General features: G+C 51.4%; 1 protein-coding gene across 8 annotated transcripts; it reads left to right on the top strand.

The window, feature by feature from the left end:
- The first annotated feature begins 719 nt into the window (after positions 1-719).
- MED12 (mediator complex subunit 12) lies at positions 720-23,197 on the top strand. Of its 8 annotated transcripts, none has more exons than XM_070366483.1 (46): positions 720-1,034; positions 1,563-1,667; positions 1,875-2,066; positions 2,203-2,359; positions 3,533-3,714; positions 3,902-4,012; positions 4,137-4,391; positions 4,761-4,907; positions 5,066-5,165; positions 5,296-5,432; positions 5,797-5,928; positions 6,268-6,394; positions 6,853-7,082; positions 7,609-7,689; positions 7,830-8,000; positions 8,203-8,347; positions 8,513-8,563; positions 8,886-9,004; positions 9,196-9,339; positions 9,773-9,936; positions 10,140-10,271; positions 10,692-10,919; positions 11,096-11,240; positions 11,407-11,527; positions 11,885-11,986; positions 12,087-12,200; positions 12,449-12,624; positions 12,805-12,984; positions 14,041-14,112; positions 14,558-14,691; positions 14,860-15,021; positions 15,256-15,367; positions 15,536-15,625; positions 16,060-16,169; positions 16,397-16,532; positions 16,770-16,931; positions 17,891-18,265; positions 18,484-18,634; positions 18,790-18,995; positions 19,154-19,228; positions 19,321-19,375; positions 19,451-19,538; positions 21,263-21,479; positions 22,295-22,426; positions 22,598-22,679; positions 22,906-23,197. In XM_070366483.1, exons 1-46 carry the CDS (start codon positions 936-938, stop codon positions 22,947-22,949), a joined length of 6,450 nt encoding a protein of 2,149 aa, XP_070222584.1. In that variant the 5' UTR covers positions 720-935; the 3' UTR covers positions 22,950-23,197. The 8 variants fall into 8 exon arrangements, with proteins under 8 accessions (XP_070222584.1, XP_070222582.1, XP_070222580.1 ...); XM_070366481.1 differs by having other exon boundaries at positions 17,804-18,265; XM_070366479.1 differs by having other exon boundaries at positions 17,804-18,265; positions 18,790-18,986; positions 19,321-19,538.
- The last annotated feature ends 943 nt before the right edge of the window (positions 23,198-24,140 follow it).

Below are 24,140 nucleotides of genomic sequence, written 5' to 3'. Positions count from 1 at the left end.
TGAGGCTCTTTAGTTCTTCACTTTCTGCCATAAGGGTGGTGTCATCTGCATATGTGAGGTTATTGGTATTTCTCCCGGCAATCTTAACTCCAGCTTGTGCTTCTTCCAGCCCAGCGTTTCTCATGATGTACTCTGCATATAAGTTAAATAAGCAGGGTGACAATATACAGCCTTGACATACTCCTTTTCTTAGAAAGTATCTATTTTGTATATCTCTATGCGCATTTTTTTCTGGGAAGAAGGGCCTTAGCTTCCATCAGCATTTTAATGGGATTGTGAAACACAAGAGGTTAAGAACCTCAGTGATGTACCATAAAGACCTTGAGGGATTAGAGCCGACCTTTCAGGGTTTAACACGTGCTTTCTCATGCATATATAGTTTCTAATCTTCGCAACAGTCCCTTAAAAGAGGTGTTAGTAGTATACCTATTTTTCAGATGCGAAAACGAAGAAGCGGTTGAAAAAGGCAAGAGTTCCTACAGACGATCTAGCCCTTATTCGAGGCCGAGAACTGAGAGAGGCTCCGAGAACCCAGTTCCAGTACGAGCTCATTGCCTCGGCCGCCTCCCACCTCGCAGGTTCGTATCCCCAGTACAGCACACGACTGGTGGTCGCTGCAGGAATCTTGACTGAGTGAAACCCACCTCCCGCGGCGGGCGCCGAAAAGCTCCGGGGGCGCGGAGCTCCGCCCTACGCCGGGCTGGGCCCGCCCCTGCTGCGGTCGGTATTGTCAGACGGTTCCCGGCGTCCCTCGGTTTCCCTCGGTAGTTTCCGGCAAAGATCGGGAGTTTCTAACGTGCCCCTTGTAGTCTCTCGGCTGCCGTCCTCGCCACCGCCGCCCCTCTTTTCGGCTCCCTCTCCCCTACCCTCCCCCCCTCCCCCCCCCCGCCGCGATCGGGCCCGGCTGGCGCCTCTGTCGTTACGGGCTGAGCAAGATGGCGGCCTTCGGGATCTTGAGCTACGAACACCGGCCCCTGAAGCGGCCGCGGCTGGGGCCTCCTGATGTGTACCCTCAAGATCCCAAACAGAAGGAGGTGAGTTCAGAAATTCGGGCTCCCAGGGGGCCAGGGGCCAGCAATCGGCATAGGAGGAAGCACTGATGGCTCGGGGAAGCGGGGGCGGGGCGGCTCTGTGGGAGCGCAAGTCCCGAAAGGGGGAAGAGTAAAGTGGACTGGTGTCGGAGAGTAAGACCTGGGGGAGGTGGGGGCTGGTTTCTGAGCTAGAACCGGGAGTGATGTTGGGGCCACGCTGGAGGCGCCCCCTCTACACACACAGATCTCAGAAAGTTGTCTGAGGCGGCTGGGTGAACTAAGGCTGCTTGTAAACTCACAGGGGAAGAGTGCTGTTGAGCGAGCTCTGGGGATTGGGAATCTTAGTACTGTGGGGGTGCGGGTGGGGTCCAAATGAATATGAGATTATTTTTAAATAATAATGTGTTATCTACTCCCCAATCATTTTCCTATTTTTTTCCACCCTTGTTCCCTTCTCTTCTGCCCTCTTCCACCACCACCACCATCTCCCCCAAGGAAGAAAAAAGCTAAAATGTTGTTTTCCTGCCTCAGGATGAATTAACGGCCTTGAATGTAAAACAAGGTTTCAATAACCAGCCCGCTGTCTCTGGGGATGAACATGGCACTGCCAAGAATGTCAACTTTAATCCTGCCAAGGTGAGACAACCCCATCAGGCTGAAGGAAAAGGCTGGAAGAATCTGAGAGGGAGCAAAGGCCCTAGGCTGGGAAGACGTAAAGGGATGACCTAACTGGCAGTGTTTTCCTTTGTAACCTAATGCTACTACATTGGCATTTGCCCATCAAAGGCACAGCCACCTTTCTGCCCCTTCTTCCCACCCTGAGGTGTAGTTTTCTTCCCTCAGATCAGTTCCAACTTCAACAGCATCATTACAGAGAAGTTACGTTGTAACACCCTCCCTGACATTGGGCGAAGGAAGCCCCAAGTGAACCAGAAGGACAACTTCTGGCTGGTGACTGCACGATCCCAGAGTGCCATTAACACTTGGTTTACTGATCTGGCTGGTACCAAGCCACTCACACAACTAGCCAAAAAGGTGAGGTACTGTTTCCTGTTCTTCAGGCCAAAGAGGGGAACGTGAGTACCAAGTACCCTCTGATTCTCAGATTGAAGTACACGGGTGTCAGCTCACTGGGGTGAGAGAAGTCTCACTGTTTGCAATGTCCATTCAGGTCCCCATTTTCAGTAAGAAGGAAGAAGTGTTTGGGTATTTAGCCAAATACACAGTGCCTGTGATGCGGGCCGCCTGGCTCATTAAGATGACCTGTGCCTACTATGCAGCAATCTCAGAGACCAAGGTTAAGAAGAGACATATTGACCCCTTCACAGGTGAGTAACTCCTAATACCAGGGATCCTTCCACTGATCACTTCAAAGAGTGGTGGAGAAACCTTGAAATTACTCTCCTTCCTCATCTATATTCCTTGCTTCTGCTTGTATCTTGCATTCACTCAGTTAGTAAACATCAAGTGTCTTGAGTATCTACTGTATGTGTGCTGCTGCTGCTGCTGCTAAGTCGCTTCAGTCGTGTCCGACTCTGTGCGACCCCATAGATGGCAGCCCACCAGGCTCCGCCATCCCTGGGATTCTCCAGGCAAGAACACTGGAGTGGGTACTGGGCTATAAAGATAATCACTACCTAATCCCTACACTTAGGATGCTTATAGTCTAGTAGGGATGCTAAGGCCACTGTATAAATCCCATAATTAAATATAGAAACATAATGTCAAAAATGGAGGCAGGGGCTTCCTTGGTGGCTCAGTGGTAAAGAATCCACCTGCCAGTGCAGGAGACATGGGTTCGATCCCTAATCTGGGAAGATCCCACATGCCTTGGAGCAGCTAAGTCTGTGAGCCACAACTATTGAGCCTGTGCTCTGGAGCCCATGTGCCCCAACTACTGAAGCCTGCACACCCTAGAGCCTGTGCTCTACAAGAGAAGCCACTACAACGAGAAGCCTATACTCCACAACTAGAGACTAGCCCCACTTACACAACTAGAGAAGCCTGTGTGCAGCAATGAAGACCCAGAGCAGCCAAAAATAAATAAATAATATTATGTAATATTAAAAAAATGGAGGCAGAAGTTTCTTTGAGAATTCTGTGAACATAAAGGTTATTTTCTTTTGGGGATACCTGGAAAGGCTTTAGGAAGGTGATATTTGTTTTTGTTTTGTTTTAATTTATTTTGTTGAAGTATAGTAGATTTATACTGTTGTGTTAGTTTCTAGTGTACACCAAAGTGATTCAGTTATACATGTGTGTGTGTGTGTGTTTATCTACATTCTTTTTTGTATTCTTTTCCGTTATAGCTTATTATAGAATATCGAATGTAGTTCCTTGTGCTATACAGTAGGACCTGTTGTTGAAGGTGGCATTTGACTAGAGCCTATATGGGGATGAATAGGATTTAGAAACATGGTGACTGGGAGTGGAGGTGGGAGACAGAAGGTGTTCTAAGCAGAGGGACATTGTAAAATAGCCATCTCCCCATCTTTTTTTAGAATGGACTCAGATCATCACCAAGTGCTTATGGGAGCAGCTTCAAAAGATGGCTGAATACTACCGGCCAGGGCCTGCTGGAAGTGGGGGCTGTGGCTCCACTATAGGCCCCTTGCCCCATGATGTTGAGATGGCAATCCGGCAGTGGGACTACAACGAGAAGCTGGCCATGTTCATGTTTCAGGTAGGAAGGAGAGTGTGTCGTGTGGCATGGAAATGAGCCTGACCTCATACTCTGCCAACATGGAGCAGAGTCCACCTGCCACCTTGCCCCACTCGTGGTTTTCCTCATCCTTTCATTTACTTTCTCTGCCTCATCTCTAATAGTCCCTATTTGAAACTCATCCCCTTCCCACCCCTGGTGTCCATAGGACGGAATGCTGGACAGACATGAGTTTCTGACCTGGGTACTTGAGTGTTTTGAGAAAATCCGCCCTGGAGAGGATGAATTGCTTAAACTGCTGCTGCCCCTGCTGCTTCGAGTAAGGCCTAGGATTTGGTGTGTGTGTGTGGGGGGGGTGTCTCAGGAGGATTTGAGGAGATATAAGGCACAAGAGCTGTGTCCCTCGGAGAGAACTGGGGGGTTTGATTGTCATGTCTTCACAGTACTCTGGAGAGTTTGTTCAGTCTGCGTACCTCTCCCGCCGCCTCGCCTACTTCTGTACACGGAGACTGGCCCTGCAGCTGGATGGTGTGAGCAGTCACTCATCTCATGTGATGTCTGCTCAGTCGACAAGCACACTGCCCACCACCCCTGCTCCTCAGCCCCCAAGTAGCAGCACACCCTCTACACCCTTTAGTGACCTGCTTATGTGCCCTCAGCACCGGCCCCTAGTTTTTGGCCTCAGCTGTATCCTTCAGGTAGGTACTGGGTGGTCCCATGAAAGTATTAGTATTAAGAGGCATCTTGAGAAGAGTCAGGTGCTTGTCCTAGAAAATGGGAGTGATTCTAACTTGGGGCCAAAAGTAGGCACTGAGAATTTGCTTGGAAATTGTTGGCTTCTCATTCATGGGGTGTTAGTTCCTTTTCAGTTAATACCCATCCAGACCTAAATAGCAGACCCAAAGCCTTTAGGAGGGTAGATGAGGAGAGGGGCTCAGAGATGGAGTGGTGCCACCCCAGGGACTCAGAATGACTTTGGATCAGAAGCCAAAGGGTAGGGTCTTATAGTGGGCTTCTAGAAGGTAGCCATGGAAACCGAGTTTGACTTAGCTATTTCTGTCTGGCAGACCATCCTGCTGTGTTGTCCTAGTGCCCTGGTTTGGCACTATTCACTGACTGATAGTCGAATCAAGACTGGCTCACCACTTGACCACCTGCCTATTGCCCCCTCCAACCTGCCCATGCCAGAGGGCAACAGTGCCTTCACTCAGCAGGTAAGTCTGACCAATAGCCTGGTACCTCCAGGGGACTGGGATGTGAGAAGTTACCAGTTCAGAAATAGTGACCTAGTGCCTGCTACTGTTCTTTTAGCCTGAAGCCCTGGCCTTTTTCTTTATGCTTTACTACATCCTTAAAGCCCTCCTTTTTGCAGGTCCGTGCAAAGTTGCGGGAGATCGAGCAACAGATCAAGGAGCGAGGACAGGCCGTTGAGGTTCGCTGGTCTTTTGATAAGTGCCAGGAAGCTACTGCAGGTGGGTGCCAGAAGACAGACAATAGGAAGAATGTTTGGGGAAAGGATCAGGATGGTAAGGACATACAGATCTGAGAGTTGGCGTAGACCAGGCCTCTAGTTAAGTCCCCTTTACCACTTTTCCTCCTTAGGCTTCACCATTGGACGAGTACTCCATACTTTGGAGGTGTTGGACAGCCATAGTTTTGAACGCTCTGACTTCAGCAACTCTCTTGATTCCCTCTGTAATCGAATCTTTGGATTGGGGCCTAGCAAGGATGGGCACGAGGTAATAAGCAAGAAGGGGAAGAAAAGTGAAAAACAGAGCAAAAGCAACAGTATATATGAGGGGAAAGTGTGGTGAGGCATTGAAGCCAGAGGATGTCTGAAGAGACAACCCATCTTACTGAGCCTAGGATATTTTAAGATGGAGTCTGCTGCAGCTGCTAAGTTGCTTTAGTCGTGTCTGACTCTGTGTGGCCCCATGGACTGCAGCCTACTAGGCTCCTCTGTCCATAGGATTTTCCAGGCAAGAGTACTGGAGTGGGGTGCCATTACCTTCTCCAAAAATGGAGTCTAGTTACTAGGAAATTGGAACTTGTTTCTTTGTCCTCAACTCTACCTTACGTACCCTATCTTCCTTTGGTCTCCAGATCTCCTCAGATGATGATGCAGTGGTATCGTTACTGTGTGAATGGGCTGTCAGCTGCAAGCGTTCTGGTCGGCATCGTGCGATGGTGGTAGCCAAGCTGCTGGAGAAGAGACAGGCAGAGATTGAGGCTGAGGTTAGGGGCAGCCCATGGGGCAGTGGCAGTTGGGATCGAAGCCAGATTGAGCTGGTAGTGGGACCAAAGTTGAAATTGTGAGAGTGAAGAAGTGGTAGAAAATGTACAGGGAAATTTGAGGACATAAGGCAAAAGTAGAAAGGAGCGGAACCATGTCAGAGTTAAGAGAAGCGACCAAGGTGCAATTGGGAGATGGTAAAGAAAATGGGAGTCAGGGGAGGGGAGTGGAAGTAAAAACCTTGGGAATGGAGGCAGAACAGTCAGTAGTTCAAGGATTGCACATGGCGAGTGAAGAAATAGTTGAAACCCAATCTTATAGTCTGTTCTTTCATCTTACAGCGTTGTGGAGAATCGGAAGCTGCAGATGAGAAGGGTTCCATTGCCTCTGGCTCCCTTTCTGCTCCCAGTGCTCCCATTTTCCAAGATGTCCTCTTACAGTTTCTGGATACACAGGCTCCCATGCTGAGTATGGACCTGCCACTCTCTGGTTCCCTCTGCCTAGACTCAGCCATCCTGTCATCAGAAAGCATAGTGAAGGGCCTTCTGGAATATATTTCAGTCTTGAGCTCTAAGCATAATGACTTATGGACATAATTCTAGTCTTTGATCATCTTACAATTCAACAGGGTCGAAAAATAAAGATAAGAATAAGAATGAGAGCATGCAGTTGACGCATTTTCACGTATAAATAGAGATGCTGTATTCCTTTAGGAGATGGTGTGTGGGGCAGAAGGTGGGGTAGGATAACCAACCACACTTTGTCCCTCCATAGCTTTGGTTTTGTTGGTTTTTTTTTCTTTTGAGTCATTCCTATTCTTGTCTACTTCAGGTACCTAGGAGCACCATGCCTTCGGTGTATTTCTTTCTTTCTGCCTGTCTCTTTTGTGCTCCTCTAATTCATCTTTTCTCCTTCCCTCTCTCCAGCGGACCCCCGAAGTGAGAGTGAGCGAGTGGAATTCTTTAACTTGGTACTGCTGTTCTGTGAACTGATTCGACATGATGTTTTCTCCCACAACATGTACACTTGCACCCTCATCTCCCGAGGGGACCTTGCCTTCGGAGCCCCTGGTCCCCGGCCTCCCTCTCCCTTTGATGACCCAGCTGATGACCCAGAGCGCAAGGAGGCTGAGGGCAGCAGCAGCAGCAAGCTGGAGGTGAGTGAGCTTTTCCTTGTCCTAGATTGTTTCTTCTTGACAGCCCCATCTTCCTGGCTCCAGGAGTCCTCTGAGAATCCTTTACCAAATAAGGAGGGTAGGATTTGCTTAGTGCTTTGCAGTTTAGCAAGCACTCTCAAGTTATTTATTTTTTTTTCATTTGATTCTCACAACAGACCTTTGAGGTATTGTTTTTCTTTTTTCACGGGGGCTGTGTCACACGCTTGTGGGATCTTAGTTGCCCAACCAGGGACCATGGCAGTAAATGTGCCGAGTCTTTGCCACTGGACCACTAGGGAATTCCCCGCCACCCCCTGCCCGCCACCCCCATGAGATATCCTTATCCTCATTTTAAAGCTGAGAGAAACCAAGGCCTGCAGAGGTTAAGGGACCAGTCAAGGCTTGGATCTGGAACCAATGCTTTTCCCAGTATGGGCTCCTCTCTTCAACTCCAGTCAACCTTTCGAGATGGTGAGGAGCAGCTCCTCAGGGCTAAAGCAGCTTCACTTCTGTTCTCTACACTCAGGATCCAGGGCTCTCAGAGTCTATGGACATTGACCCTAGCTCCAGTGTGCTCTTTGAGGACATGGAAAAGCCTGATTTCTCAGTAAGTTAAGTTACATACTGGTGTGGAAGCATCTAGCTCCTGAGGTCCTTCCGTTATGCCACTTTGGGGAGTTTCTTTATGCGCCCCCCTCAATCCTTTTGTCTTCCTCTAAACGTTCTGCCCTTTCGCCTTTCTCTTAGTTGTTCTCCCCTACTATGCCCTGTGAGGGGAAGGGCAGTCCATCCCCTGAGAAACCAGATGTTGAGAAGGAGGTGAAGCCCCCACCCAAGGAGAAGCTAGAAGGAACCCTTGGGGTTCTTTATGACCAGCCACGGCATGTGCAGTATGCCACACACTTTCCCATCCCCCAGGTACCGTTCGCCAACACCTTCCGACCCTCTGTTCTGAGCCCAGGTTTCTGTCCAAGGACTTTGCCGAGGGGTTGGAGCTGTTCTTAAGGGTGTGGTATGCTGGGAAGGGTTGGAGTGCTGGGGTGCTGAGGGGCATGGAGCATGCTTTTGAGAGGAGGGAGAGTGATCCCTGCTGGAGTCTGATGGTGCTGCTGGGATGCAGGAGGAGTCATGCAGCCATGAGTGCAACCAGCGGTTGGTCGTACTGTTTGGGGTGGGAAAGCAGCGAGATGATGCCCGCCATGCCATCAAGAAAATTACCAAGGATATCCTGAAGGTTCTGAACCGCAAGGGGACAGCAGAAACTGGTGGGTTTGAGGCACCTGAAATAGATCTCCCCAAAGAGCACCTTAGTCAGTCTTCCCTTCCCCAGCATAGGGAACTCCCAGTCATGTCCCAATGTCCTGTCTCTTGGAGTCTCCTGAGAGCTCTAGTCCTTTTGAAACTTCCCCCCTCATTCCCCCCCTCTGCAGACCAGCTTGCTCCTATTGTGCCTCTGAATCCTGGAGACCTGACATTCTTAGGTACCTCACAGTAAGCCCCATACTACCCGCCCTCCCTCTCCCTTCCCTCCCTCAACCTAGCACTTCCCTGTACGTACTCCTCTAAGGTCCACATAGTCTGTGGTCCTCCAAACCTTTGCTTCACTGTTCCCTTCCCTTCATCCCTCCCCCACCCCTTCCTTGACCCTCCCTTCCCGTCTTCCCTCTTCCTTCCTTCCCTTCCTCCCTCCCTCCCTTCCTTCCCCTTTCCCTCCCCACCATAGCCTTCTCTCCATACCCCCCCACCCCCAGTTGCCTGGTTATCTTCCCTGTCCTGACTCGTCCCTTTCAACTGTCCCCTCAGGTGGGGAGGATGGACAGAAGCGGCGACGAAACCGACCTGAAGCTTTTCCCACTGCCGAGGATATCTTTGCTAAGTTCCAGCACCTTTCACATTATGACCAACATCAGGTCACGGCTCAGGTGTGGGCCTAAGTCCAGCCCCCTTCCCACATTCTGGCCTCCTTGTCCTGTTTTCCTTCTCTCCTTATCTTTTTTCTCCCCCAGGCAGGCTAAGCCTCCTGTTCTCACCCCTTTTCCCCATCATCCTTTCCTGCTGCCCTGGTTCTTCTCACCTCTCTCCACTCCCATCTCACTCCCACTGCCCTTATTAGGTCTCCCGGAATGTTCTGGAGCAGATCACGAGCTTTGCCCTTGGCATGTCATACCACTTGCCTCTGGTGCAGCATGTGCAGTTTATCTTCGACCTCATGGAATATTCACTCAGCATCAGTGGCCTCATCGACTTTGCCATTCAGGTGGGGGAGTTGGGGAGATGAAGGAGAGGGCGTTTGTGCAGTACAGGGTCACAAGGACAAGAGCAGAGGCTCAAGCCAGTGTCCCATGTTATTTGGAGGGACCAAAAGGCTAGTGTCAGGGGAGTGGCCCATGAGCTAAGCCAGCAGGAATAGAGACTCAAGTACTCCCTGGGGAGGCCTGAGAGATGGATTAGAGCACTGGGCACAGACTGTCCTTCCACTGTGGACTTCATAGGATTATATCCTGGACACTGGGTAGATCATTTATGTGGCTTGTTGTTAATAGAATAAAGGGCAGTGGAATATGCCACTGGAATCCTTCCAGGCTGAGGCATCTCTAGCAGGAAAGGGCTCCAGTTTTCTCACAGGAAAAGGAATGATGTATAACATTTGAGGCCTCTTCTTGTTTCTCAACCCCCACTCACTCTGCTAGCTGCTGAATGAACTGAGTGTAGTCGAGGCCGAACTGCTTCTCAAATCCTCAGATCTGGTGGGCAGCTACACCACCAGCCTGTGCCTGTGCATCGTGGCTGTCCTGCGCCACTATCATGCCTGCCTCATCCTCAACCAGGACCAGATGGCACAGGTCTTTGAGGGGTAAGTGGAGCTTCAGAATAACCAAAACCCACGGGGCCCTGGTGAAGGCCGTTGGAAATGACTTGCAGAGAACACATAAGGCTCTTGCAATGCAGAATTGCATGCCTTCCTGGTAGGGAGGGGACAGAACATTGCGGAGGGACAGGAATCTTGGCGCCCAGACCCGCCATTGCTCCAGGTGCGACCTTGTCCCTTCTCGACAGGCTGTGTGGCGTAGTTAAGCATGGGATGAACCGATCTGATGGTTCCTCTGCAGAACGCTGTATCCTTGCATATCTCTATGATCTGTACACCTCCTGTAGCCATTTAAAGAGCAAATTTGGGGAACTCTTCAGGTAAGAGAGGTAGAAGGTAAGGGGTAGAGAGTGGGACCTCATCCCATCTCCTCGCTATCACCCAACTCAGGAGCAGAGCACAGCCTACCACCCTGCTGTGTCTGCAGGGTCATTTGGGGACAGTGTCCTCTAAGTGTTCTTGGTCCCCAGAGTGGGCCTCCTTCCTCATCAGCCTTGCTTCCAGCCCACGCCTGCAGGGCCCACGCTCCTCCTCCCTGCCTCCTGGGGCCCCTGTGCCTTACCCTCACTGGGTTTCTCTCCCGCCCAGTTGGTCTGCTTTGTCCCATTTCCCCTCTTCTTGCCTTAAGGCCCTTGGTCCCTCATTTTCTCCTTTTTGTTCTTTTCTCCTCTTTCCTGACCATCCCTCTGGCTCACTAGCACTTCCTCAATACTGCTCTCTCCTCTCCCCTACCCCTGCAGTGACTTCTGCTCCAAGGTGAAGAACACCATCTACTGCAACGTGGAGCCGTCAGAGTCCAACATGCGCTGGGCACCCGAGTTCATGATCGACACTTTAGAGAACCCCGCCGCTCACACCTTCACCTACACGGGGCTAGGCAAGAGTCTTAGTGAGAACCCTGCTAACCGCTACAGCTTTGTCTGCAATGCCCTTATGCACGTCTGTGTGGGGCACCATGATTCGGATAGGTATGGGGCGTACTGAGTGAGGCATGGGCACCACGCTCCCGCCTGATGTTGGGAGGGATGACTTGCCCGGGAGGTACCACAACCTTGGTTATAGCTGGGGTGGCGATGAAAAGTTAATGAGTCTGAGGTTTTGCTGGAACAAGGTTTTTGCTGAGGGCATTTGTACTTTTCCCCAGGGTGAATGACATCGCCATCCTGTGTGCAGAGCTGACCGGCTATTGCAAGTCACTGAGTGCAGAGTGGCTGGGAGTGCTTAAGGCCTTGTGCTGCTCCTCTAACAATGGCACTTGTGGTTTCAACGACCTCCTCTGCAATGTAGATGTGAGACTGGGGGTGGGGGCACACCGGGCAGTCCCCAGGGCAGGAGTCTGCTCCCAGCGACTGTGAGAGTGGAGGGATAGCTTTATGCAGAATGGAGGCCCAGCACTCAGAGTAGGAGAACTCTTTCCACACTGAGTCCTGGTGTGTGTCTGCTTTTTTCCTCCAGGTCAGTGACCTGTCTTTTCACGACTCCCTGGCCACTTTTGTTGCCATCCTCATCGCTCGGCAGTGTTTGCTCCTGGAGGATCTGATTCGCTGTGCGGCCATCCCTTCACTCCTTAATGCTGGTGAACTACCAATTTGTGACCCCTAGAAAGTCTAGACCCGCAATGTCAATACACACTCAATGGCCATACTCTCCTTGTTCACTGTGGGCCTCCTGGTGGCACCAGAAGCCAGTTCTGTTGTGTGCCTCAGGCTGGGAGGGGCCTGTTTCTGACCCTGCACCTGTATCCCCAGTCGTTCCTGTTCCTGACCCTTCCAGGTTCTCCCCTCTACACTATAGAACAGTTGGCTCCCTCACCTCTTCTCCAATGTGTTATCTCCTTTTGCCTGACCTCAGCCACCGTTTTAGTGCCTCAGCACCCACAAACCCACATATAGCCCACCTTCATCCTTTCCCCGCCTCTGTGTCTTCTCTGTAGCTTGCAGTGAACAGGACTCTGAGCCAGGGGCCCGGCTTACCTGCCGCATCCTCCTCCACCTTTTCAAGACACCTCAACTCAATCCTTGCCAATCGGATGGAAGTAAGTGACTCCATCCAAGCCAGGCTGCCAAGGATAGTGTGGCTACCCTACCCCCACTGTTTCTACTTTGGCTTCCCCTGACTTTAGCTCTCTCCACCAGACAAGCCTACTGTAGGAATCCGCTCCTCCTGTGACCGCCACCTGCTGGCTGCCTCCCAGAACCGCATCGTGGATGGAGCTGTGTTTGCTGTTCTCAAGGCTGTGTTTGTACTTGGTATGGGGGTAGAAAGAGTGGTGCCAAAAGTGTGTATAGGGTGGAGCGCCAGCTAAACTACAAAGGACAGTCTTTCTCCCTCCTAAAGGTGGTCTCTCTGACCTTTCTGGAGGATAGGAAGGAGGGAAGTATGTCTCTGTCCCATAGGGCAGGATTTGGGGAGTGCTGCTTCTGTGGCTCTGGGGCAGGTCTCCACACAGCATTGGGATCTCACTTTGCACTCCATATCTCCCGCCCGTGAACCGCAGGGGATGCGGAACTGAAGGGTTCGGGCTTCACTGTGACAGGAGGAACAGAAGAGCTTCCAGAGGAGGAAGGAGGAGGTGGCAGTGGCAGTCGGAGGCAGGGTGGCCGCAACATCTCTGTGGAGACAGCCAGTCTGGATGTCTATGCCAAGTACGTGCTACGCAGCATCTGCCAGCAGGTCAGTCTCACCTTCTCCCGCAGACCTCTTAAATGCTGCTATATAATATAGTCTCGTTTCCTGTCATGATCACACCACCTCCCCGCCGTACATTTTATCCCTCACCAACCTCTGGTCCATCCCCCTTATTCCTAAGCCCCTCACTGGTTGGCCCAGTCCCCTGATTCTTGGCTTCCTCAGGAATGGGTAGGAGAACGTTGCCTTAAATCGCTGTGTGAGGACAGCAATGACCTGCAAGACCCAGTGTTGAGCAGTGCCCAGGCCCAGCGCCTCATGCAGCTTATCTGCTACCCACATCGGCTGCTGGACAACGAGGATGGGGAAAACCCACAGCGGCAACGCATTAAGCGTATTCTCCAGGTAGGCCAAGGTGACGAGGGTCTTGGAGGAAGTGGTGGGGCCTGAACCTGGGGTGAAATGATGGGAACCTTGAGAGAAAAAGAGAGGGAGAATTAAGTAGGAAGATGAATGAGGATGTGGACAAAAGGTGGTGAGAGAAACAGCTCCAGCATGGGTTTTGAAGTCAAGCCAATATGGTCTAGACGCAAGAGTGAACCATTGGGTGAGGGCACACAAGTGGCTGGAGTAGGGCTTTGGCTTATCAGTGGGAGACAGAGCATCTGGGAGGTCTAGGTTTTGGTCTTATGTGTCTAGCATGTCGGTCGTAGCTCAGTGATGAGTAGTAATGCTGTTGGAAAGCTACTGCTTATTGAATGGCTGCTTCATGCTGGGTACCATGCTCAGTACTCTATGTAGATTTCCTCAGTTAGTCTTAACAACCCTGTGAAGTAGGTATGAATATCCTTGTTTTAGCATCAATGAAACTGAGGCTTGAAGAGGTTAAGTAACTTGACTGAGGTTCAGTAACTCACGCAGCTGGTAAGTTTAGAGTCAGTATAGGAGCCCAGGTCTCCCTGCACCCTTCCTGCCTCACCACACTGCTGCAGACATTCATGTGACTGGGGGGTGGAAAAATAAAGCTGTTGAGGAGAACCTAAAGGAATGAGGCCTCTTCAGCTGAGAGAAGATAATGCCTCAGAGAGATTAACTAAGACTAGCCCTCGGGTCTGTAAAGGACTTTGAAAACAGGAGTGGCGAGCTTCAACTTCAACATCAAAGATTTAAGTTAAGCGTTAAGCAGAACTTCCTGATACGGAGGAATGTGAGGCTCTGGAGCAGGAAACTGGGGAAGATGTGAAATTTTTTCAAAACCACTTTTGAAATAGGATAGTTTTATTTTCAGCCATTTTGGATTATTTAAGTGTGATCTTTCCTAAAGAGGGGAAGTCAAGGGCCCTTTCAGACCTCCAGGCATATGTGATTCAAGGTTGTGAGAGATCAGGGGCTGGCATCAGGGTACTAAGTGGCTGGGATGACACAATGTTGACTAGCTTGCTGATGGGGTCTCTGTCACAGAACTTGGACCAGTGGACCATGCGCCAGTCTTCATTGGAACTGCAGCTCATGATCAAGCAGACCCCTAACAATGTGAGTGGTTCCCAGACCCTCTCTCATGCTCACTTCCAACAATATGTGTCAGAGAAGGGGGCTGCCATAGAGGAGCCTAGGTTCTATCTTTGGGTTCTGGAGATAAGAGAGGATGGGAAGATGGCGGATGTGTGGAACCGATGATAAGGGACATGGGTTGAGAGTGTTGGGGCTCTGAGCTGTGGGGAAGGTTCACAGCTGTGGTAGTAGAGGCTGTTTCTGTGGCCACAGCTGTAAGGGGGTATGTAAAGGAGAAGACAGTGGGGCACTGGAGAAGTACTGCAAGGTGGTGGAGGGCATGATGCCCAACAGAGTTGTGTTCCTACCCTCCCATCAGCCTCCACAGGTGCCTTCCTCTGTCTTCATCTCCTATCTCTCCTACTATCTCTTTGCCTTTGCCACCAGCTAACCTATTTACCTCCCCTGTGCCTTTCATCCTCCTTAGGAGATGAACTCCCTCTTAGAGAACATCGCCAAGGCCACAATCGAGGTTTTCCAACAGTCTGCAGAGACAGGGTCATCTTCTGGAAATGCTGCAAGCAACATGCCCAGCAGCAGCAAGACCAAGCCTGTGCTCAGGTTGAATAGAAATGTGTTAGGACCCACCCCCTTTTGAGTTTTCTCTTCCAGTAGTGTAAATGATTTCAGCTGCCCAGAGATGTCAGGCATGTCCATCTAGAAAAGAGAGGAGGGGTTGTTCCAGCCTTGCCTGGCTCCTCTGTAACCCTGCGCGTGCCATCTCTCCAGCTCTCTAGAACGCTCGGGTGTATGGCTAGTGGCTCCTCTCATTGCCAAACTGCCCACCTCAGTCCAGGGGCATGTGTTAAAGGCTGCTGGGGAAGAATTGGAGAACGGCCAGCACCTGGACTCCTCTTCCCGCAAAGAACGTGATCGACAAAAGCAAAAGAGGTAAAGTGGCTGTTGTGGGGCTAGGATTGCGGAGTGGAATGGAGAGGAGGCCCAGGGAGGAAGAGAAGTTGGGTCAAAGAGGTGAGGGTCAAAATCAGAAAAAGGTACAATTGGAGGAGAAGAAAGATGGTCAAACAAGAGACTACATGTTAAAAGAGTAGAGTCGGGGGCTTGGAGGAATGAGGTTGGAAGTCGCCTGACCTGGTCCTGCTCTTTTTCTTGTCCCGTCTCTAGCATGTCCCTGTTGAGCCAGCAGCCCTTCTTATCCCTGGTGCTGACATGTCTGAAGGGGCAGGATGAGCAGCGTGAGGGACTCCTTACCTCGCTCTACAGCCAGGTCCACCAGGTATGGGTCTTTCGGCCTGGAGCTAGGCAGGAGGGCAGAGGAGGATGCAGCCAAGAGGCTACTTATGTACTCTTAATCTTCAGTATTTTCTGACAAGAACACCCTGGGTGCTTTGGCATGGACACGACGAAATCCCTGAGCTGTGTGTTGTACTTGTTTCTGTCTTAGATTGTGACTAATTGGAGAGATGACCAGTATTTAGACGATTGCAAACCAAAGCAGCTAATGCATGAGGCACTCAAACTGCGGCTCAACCTGGTGAGAGAGGGAGCCGGGAAGAAGGAGGAAAGGGGTGGAGCTAGGACCGCAGACAAAGAAGCCCCAGCCTGGGGAGGCGAGGATGCAGATGAGGGCCCAGGTTCGCCTGGATCTTCACGTATTAACCCATCTCTCCTAAAGGACGTGGGACCTGGAAGTGGTTAAGGAGACTGTATCCTTGCAGGGACCCTGCCTCAGTATTGTAGATTTTGGCTGGGCCTGAGAAGCCCTAGACACCTATTGTGGAGTGTTCAATGAGATCCTGGACATCCTTTGGTCTAACTTCATCATTACATAAGTAAGGAAACCAAGGCCCAGAGAGGTCGAGAATTAAGTCGTTGGCCTGAGATCATGTAGCCCAGGTTCTAATCTGAGCTTCCAAAGGCTGGCCTCCGCCCCTGAGCCATCTGACTGACTTGATGTGGCCCTGGCAGGTGGGGGGCATGTTTGACACAGTGCAGCGCAGCACCCAGCAGACCACGGAGTGGGCTGTGCTCCTCCTGGAGATCATCATCAGCGGCACTGTCGACATGCAGTCCAACAAGTAAAGCATCCCCCTCCCCTCCCTCCACTTTCGCCCCCAAGAGGAGCCCCTCCCCCAAACCAGGTGCATGACCCTGGCAGTAGATGTGGCTGACACTTTGGGCTCTGAGGTCCAGGGTCTGGGGTTTCTCACACGGTTTGGGTGCCTGCTCCCTGCTCATGTCCAAGCCGGCCATCTCTGTCTGAAACTCTTTCTCCTCTGGTTTTCTCCCTGGTTTCCTGCTATAGCGAGCTCTTCACCACTGTCCTGGACATGCTAAGCGTGCTCATCAATGGGACCCTAGCTGCAGACATGTCCAGCATCTCCCAGGGCAGCATGGAGGAAAACAAACGTGCCTACATGAACCTGGTGAAGAAGCTGCGGGTGAGCGGAGGGAGCGAGGCCTAGAGGCCTCCTCCCTCTTCCTTGAGGGAGTCCAGCCTCAGTGACATCATCCTGCCCCTCTACCCTTCCCTCACACATCTGTGTCTTCTTTGTTACTTGTTTAGTGAGGATTTACTGAGGGTTTTCTTCGGGCCAGCTTCTGTGCTGGCCCCTGAGAGGTCCCATTCCTTGTTTCCTGTGTTCTGAAACTCTTGTCCCATCTTCTTGTGCCTGCAGAAAGAGTTGGCGGAACGCCAGTCGGATAGTCTGGAAAAAGTTTACCAGCTGCTGCCACTGCCCAAGCCGACTCGAGATGTGATCACGTGTGAGCCGCAGGGCTCCCTTATTGACACCAAGGGCAACAAGATTGCTGGCTTTGACTCCATCTTCAAGAAGGAGGCACGTTCCATTATCTTCCCCCGCTTCCTGCTTCCCACCTTTGTTCCCCTTTGGGCCAGAGCCTCCCCTGCTTTAAACCTTATAGCTGCAACAAGTTCATTGGGCTCCATGAGGAAGCAAGAACCATCCCTGGGGTGTGAGATAATCACTTATTTTCCTCAAGTATCTTCTCCCTGTCTTGGGAATCTCATTCTCTTTCCTTGGTCTCTCCTTTTACCCCTCCCCACTACCCATCATCCCCACCACCTTTGTACCTGCCACCCATTTCTCAGCACCCCAACCTCTTTCCTCTGCCCCACCCACAGCCCATCCTGCTCCAGCCCAGCCTGCACCCCACCTATCTGCCTGGCTGATGGCCCGCATCTCTTTAATCCCTGCATCTCTTTCCTCCCATCCACCTATCTCAGCATGGTTTTCTCTGTCCCCTCTTTCTGTGAGTTGCAGTATTTATTGAGTAATCATAATCATTGTGTGTAGTAGAGGGAGAGGAGAATAAGGATGTGGGGTTCCAAATCAGAAGCCCAATCCTTTCCTATAGGCGTTCTCTTCATTGTTTTCCTGCTTATTTGTCTCTATCTTTCTGTGTATCTCTCTCTCTCTCAGCCTGTCTCTCTCTTCCTGTTTTTCTCTCTCTCCCTTTCTCTGTCTGTCTCTCTGGCTCCCTTCAGTCTCTCACTGCCTTTTCTTTCTCTGCCTTCCTGTTTCTATATCTGTCTTCCTCTGACTGTCAGTGTCTGTCTCTGTCTCCCTCTGCTCCCTACCGTCCCCTCTTCATTCTCCCTCCCCTGTGTGTATATCCGTGTCTGTCTGTCTTCCTCTCACCATCTTCCCTGAATCTACCCATGAACTTTTTTTTCTTTTGTTGCCAACAGATACTTTTCCCTCTCCTGCAAGCCTTCAAGGTCTGTGTTGTATTTTCCAAGTTTCAGCAGCTCACTATTTCTCATTTTCTGGAGCAGGGTCTTCAGGTTTCCACCAAACAAAAGATCTCTCCCTGGGATCTTTTTGAGGGCTTGAAGCCATCAGCGCCACTGTCTTGGGGCTGGTTTGGAACAGTCCGGGTGGACCGGCGCGTGGCCCGTGGAGAGGAGCAGCAGCGGCTGCTGCTGTACCACACACACCTGAGGCCCCGGCCCCGCGCCTACTACCTGGAGCCACTGCCACTGCCTCCAGAAGACGAGGAACCCCCTGCCCCCACCCTGCTAGAGCCTGAAAAAAAGGCTCCAGAGCCCCCCAAAACTGACAAACCTGGAGCTGCTCCACCCAGCACTGAGGAACGTAAGAAGAAGTCCACCAAGGGCAAGAAGCGCAGCCAGCCTGCCGCCAAGACGGAAGTGAGCACTGCTGCTGCCATCCCCGTGCATGCCATCCCTGTGCACGTCTTTCCCAGCCCCACTCTCTTCCTGATCCTGGTTGTGGGAGGGCTAGGGGCATTTGAGGAAGGAGTACTTTTAGAATTAAAACAATGAGCCACATAGCTCCACCTCCTGTTCTGCCCTCCTTTCCCACTTGACCCCAACCCTCTCACCTTCCTCCCCTGCCGTTCATATAGGACTATGGAATGGGCCCAGGCCGAAGTGGCCCCTACGGAGTGACAGTGCCTCCAGACCTCCTGCACCATGCCAACCCTAGCTCCATCTCCCACCTTAGCTACAGGCAGAGCTCCATAGGCCTCTACACCCAGAACCAGCCACTGCCAGCAGGTGGGTACCAGCCACTGGGTGCGAGGGACTGACCCGAATATTCCTCCCATCTGAAGGGCAATGCCACTTCTCCCAGGAGCTATGGATGCACAGGGTGCTGAGCAGGGGATGGAGGGACAAAGAGCCTAAAGAGGTCAGTTGGCTCCCCTTTCCAGGTGGCCCCCGTGTGGATCCATACCGCCCTGTGCGGTTACCGATGCAGAAGCTGCCTACCCGCCCACCTTACCCTGGAGTGCTGCCCACGACCATGACTGGTGTCATGGGACTGGAACCTGCCTCCTACAAGACATCTGTGTACCGACAGCAGCAGCCTGCAGTGCCCCAAGGACAGCGCCTTCGCCAACAGCTCCAGGCAAAGATAGTGAGAGGGGCCGTAGGGAGGGCCGTCAGGGAGAGGGGCTTTTGAAGGTCACAGGAATTTGGGGTCTTCACAAGTACATGGAGAGTGGGAGATGCAAGAAACGAGGCAGCAGAAAGCATTTCCAGAGTTTGAGTTTGTTTCCTTTTTCCCTCTAACAGAGTCAAGGGATGTTGGGACAGTCATCTGTCCATCAGATGACTCCCAGTTCTTCGTACGGTTTGCAGACCTCCCAGGTAAGGGTGCAAGATGGGGAGACTTGGGGAGCTCCAGGCACGCTGGTCTGCACACCCCTGGCTCTGACACCCTCTCTCCTCCTCCCCTCCAGGGCTATACTCCTTATGTTTCTCATGTGGGATTGCAGCAACACACAGGCCCTGCAGGTACCATGGTGCCCCCCAGCTACTCCAGCCAGCCTTACCAGAGCACCCACCCTTCTACCAATCCTACTCTTGTAGATCCTACTCGCCACCTGCAGCAGCGGCCCAGTGGCTATGTGCACCAGCAGGCCCCAACCTACGGACATGGGCTGACCTCCACTCAAAGGTACCCAAGTGAGCCAGGCATGGCGGAGACACTGAGGCTTTCAATTTGGGAAAACCTGGGCCTGGATGTGGTGAGACTAGTCAGAACTTTTGGAGGCATCAAGAGCACATACCTGGCCTGTCAACACAAAATGCCAGAGCTGGAAGGGGCACTGGTGCCAGTACTCTCATGCTTGCTTCCCAAAGTTTCTTTGAGAACCAAAGAGGATAAATCACTTATATGCTTATGAGAAGGAAAGACCTGGAGTTCATAGATGCAGTGTGTGGGAAGGAGTCATCTAGCTACCATTAGAGCAGTTTAGTGCTGAAGTGGACCAGCGAACACATCCTCCCATCTTACTGAATGTCAGTTAGGCCTTACTAAAGACATTGTAATCATGTCTTGAGGTTCTGCAGCTTAGGGTTGGGAACACTGTGGGGGTGGACCGGAAGAAAAGTCCCTTACTTAGAGGTACTGATTAAGTGCCCACTGTGTGGCCAGCACTGTGCTAGGACCAGGTAGGGTGAGGAAAACTATTGGAAAAAAATCCAAAGTCCTTCACCACATAGAATTTTTACTCTAGCTGGGAAGAAGAGACTTATTCAGAAAAGTACTTAGAGAATGTGGTAATGAAAGATACAATCAGCTGTGCAGTTGGGTGCTGTAAAATAAAACGGGAATTCAGGAAAAGTGGGGGATGATATTATTGTGGGCCTGAATCATCAGAGAAAGTTTCATGAAGGAGGTCAGACCTGAGTTGGCCTTTGAAGGATAGCTGTGATTTGGATTTGTGTGGAGGAGGAAAAGGAGGGGGATCCCAGGTAGAGGACATAGCATTAACAAAGACATGTAGGGTGGCTGGGAGGACAGGCAGGAGAAGAGCTTGGCTGGAATTTAAGATTCGTGACAGGGAAGGAGTAGGGATAGGTTGGGAGTGGACAGGTTGAGAGAGAGCTTGGAATGCTTGGCATGGGGTTGAGACACAATCCGAAAGCGCTCTTGGTCAGGAAAATGATGTGATGATTTGGGCATGTTGAGAAATTAACATGGGTCTCGTGGAGAGGATGGGCTTCCCTTATAGCTCAGTTGGTGAAGAATCTGCCTGCCAATGCAGGAGACCTGGGTTTGATTCCTGGGTTGGGAAGATCCCCTGGAGAAGGAAATGGCAACCCACTCCGGTATTCCTGCCTAGAGAATCCCATGGACAGAAGAGCCTGGCAGGCTACTGTCCATGGGGTCACAAGAGCCGGACATGACTTAGCGACTAAACCACCACCACGTGGAGAGGATGCAAAGGGAAGGTGACAGAAGACTTGAGACAAGGACCCAGCCAGTAGCCTGTTGAGGTGAAGTACCGATTGGGGTCAGGAAAGTGTAAGGAGCAATAGAACTCAGCAGTCTTCAAGACCCTGACAATGGTAATAAGCTGAACAACCTTAGTGAGTGTTTATAGAATAGCTAGCCTATGCTCAGGCTGTGTTTCATCTTCATAAGAGAAAAACAGCTACAACAGAATTGAAAAATCCCTAACCATGAAGGTTAGGAGACACTAAAGTAGGGGGTTGTCTTTGCTTCTCATTCCCCAACTTAGTAATCTGTCACAAGCCAAAAAGGCTCTTCTGGTTGGTGACAGAAGTGAATGAAATGGCCTGTTGGTATTTCTTTGGGGTCAGAGACCTGGGGCTCATCTGCCCCTCTCCCCCCACAGCCCATGCCTTGATCTCTGCCTCTCCTTGTCTTTGTAGGTTTTCCCACCAGACACTGCAGCAAACACCCATGATAGGCACCATGACCCCACTGGGCCCCCAGGGTGTCCAGGCTGGCATCCGGTCGGCTTCCATCCTGCCTGAACAGCAGCAGCAGCAGCAGCAGCAGCAGCAACAGCAGCAGCAGCAGCAGCAGCAGCAGCAGCAGCAGCAGCAACAGTACCATATCCGGCAGCAGCAGCAGCAGATCCTGCGGGTAAGGCCCTGGGATTTCATCTGGGACCTGGGAGACCTAGGAGGAGGAGGAGAGGAAGAGGGCAAGGAGAGGCACAGGCTCTTCTGGGTGGTTCTCCTATTATATAGAGTGAAGTAAGTCAGAAAGAGAAAAACAAATGTCATATATTAATGCGTATATGTGGAATCTAGAAAGATGATACTGATGAACCTTTTTTCAGGGCAGCAGTAGAGATGCAGGCATGGAGAACAAACTTGTGGACACAAGCAGAGGGATTGAGAGGGTGGGATGAATTGAGAGAGTAGCACTGAAAAACATACATTACCACATGTAAAATTAGAGCCAGTGGAAATTTGCTGTATGACTCATGGAGCTCAAACCTGGTGCTCTGTGACAACCTAGAGGGGTGGGAAGGGGGTGGAAGGGAAGTTCAAGAGGGAGGGGACATATGTACACCTATGGCTAATTCATGTTGATGTATGGCAGAAATCAAACAAATATTATAAAGCAATTATCCTTTAATTAAATAGATTAAAAAAAAAGACAAAAAGATAGAATGAGGCAGTGCAAGTACCTTAAGTACCCGCAGGGGAGTTGGCATGTAGTGGGGCCTTGAGAAGCTAGTTCCTTCCCTCCCCACTTTTCCAGGGGTCCCGGTTGGAGAGAGTTGGGGGTTATCTGCTGGGTGCTCCAGATTAGATTTTCTCTGCAGCTCCCTGAGCAGGGAAGGCAGCAGACCCAGAGTTCCCTGTGCTTCCTCTGCTCTCCCTGTCCCTCCACCACTGAGGTTCAGCCCCTTGCTCTCCTTACATGGATCTCTTCTGTCTTCATGGCAGCAGCAGCAACAGCAGCAGCAGCAGCAACAGCAGCAACAGCAGCAGCAGCAGCAACAGCAGCAGCAACAAGCACACCAGCAGCAGCAGCAGCAGGCGGCTCCTCCTCAGCCCCAGCCCCAGTCCCAGCCCCAGGTAGCTGCTGGACTCCAGCCCCTGCCCCCCGCCCCCACTGGGGCGGCAGCATGTGCAGCTAGGGAGAGGCAGGAGGCAAGCCCAGGCCCTCTACAGATGGGTGGGGACGTGAGGATGGAGAAGGATGGGGAACATTCAAGTTCCATCTTCCATGTCCTGTTTTCACCTCAGTTCCAGCGCCAGGGGCTTCAGCAGACACAGCAACAACAACAGACAGCAGCTTTGGTCCGGCAGCTCCAACAACAGCTCTCTAGTAAGCCTGCCTTCCTGCCCAAGGAGTGCCTCCGCAGAATAACTAGGAGGGGAGGGGGAGGGGGGGAGGGTAGAGGTCAAAGTGGCTGAGGTGATTGCTTCAAGCCCAGCTTGTGGGGGGAAGCATTGCCTTCTACCCCTTTCCCTTGGTGCCTGAGTGGCTCTCCTCTTGCAGACCCTCGCCCCTGCTCAGCTGCCCATTCCTGATAGTCTCTGGTTTTTCACAGACACCCAGCCACAGCCCAGTACCAACATATTTGGACGCTACTGAGCCACCTGGAGGAACTGCTTGTACACTGGATGTGGCCCCACCATTTCCTCTTAATTCCCAGTCCTCTTCCTGGGCTAGCACCAGTAGTGGTTGGGGCTCTTCCCTTAGGCTCCATTTTTAATGAGTTTTTAGTATTTTTGTTAATGTGAGGCATTGAGCTGTTGGGTTTTGTATATTATTTATATAGAGACCCCAGAGCTGTTGCACCCAATACACAGAGCTTCTTTGCAAAGAAAGTGTGTGAATCTGCGTGTCCGGGAAGGGTGGGCTCTTGGAAGGGTGTCGGGGCTGGACCAGCAAGTCGACACCTTCATTCTCTTCAGATCATCTCTCCTGTTCACCTTCCACCCCCTACATTTCTGAATTCTAATTGGGTTGCTACCATCTCTTCCTTTTTCTAACCTGGTAATACGTTAAGACTTGGAGCCTTAGTCTCTCAATAAGGGCAGCTCATATTCTCATCTAGATGGTGTGGCTTCTGTATAGCTTGTCTCCATGGAGGAAACACTGCTGGGATTGGGGAGGAGCCACTGGACCAGGGGAAAAATCACTGGAACCTGATTCTTCTTCTACCCACCCCACACGCTGGGTTTTGAATAAGCTTCAGGGTGGGGGGTGGGGGTGACAGACACTGCCTATCCTTTGGGCCACCTTGTATGGTCCCCATCATGCACCAAGTGATGTCCTAGATAGAGAAGTTCCCTGAGTCACATTTCTGGGACAAAACATTGTCCTCCATTGGTAAGTGTTGCCATCACATAGGTGGTGGAAGGGCAGAATGGTTCCAGGAGGAAAAGAAACCAGTGAAGGGAAGCACCCTTTTCTCTCTCTGCTGTGTTACTGGAACTGTTTGTTTTCATACGACCCATCTTCACAGTTACCCAGAGTGACCTCCTCACTCCCATCTTATAGTAGAGAAAACTCAAAAATGTTGCTCCAGAGACATTTGGAACTGTGGCAGGGCCATTTTCAGTACCCTTGCCTTCAGGTTTGGGGCTCAAGATCTAAGACTATCCATGAGAGGCAACTGATTTACTATCATGGAGCCCTCTGGTGGGGCTGGAAGAGGCCAGTCCCAACCTCATAGGTGGGTGGTACCTGATGATTGGACAACTTCAGGATACCATCCAGGCCACAGTTGCACTCTAGCACTGGGAACTGTCAGTTGTGCTGGTAAAACCAGGAGCACCA

The sequence above is a fragment of the Bos mutus genome, chromosome X (genome assembly GCF_027580195.1).
Source record: "Bos mutus isolate GX-2022 chromosome X, NWIPB_WYAK_1.1, whole genome shotgun sequence".
Taxonomy (NCBI): domain Eukaryota; kingdom Metazoa; phylum Chordata; class Mammalia; order Artiodactyla; family Bovidae; genus Bos; species Bos mutus.
Note: the sequence above shows the minus strand (reverse complement) of the source record. Positions and strands in the feature narration are given on the sequence as shown.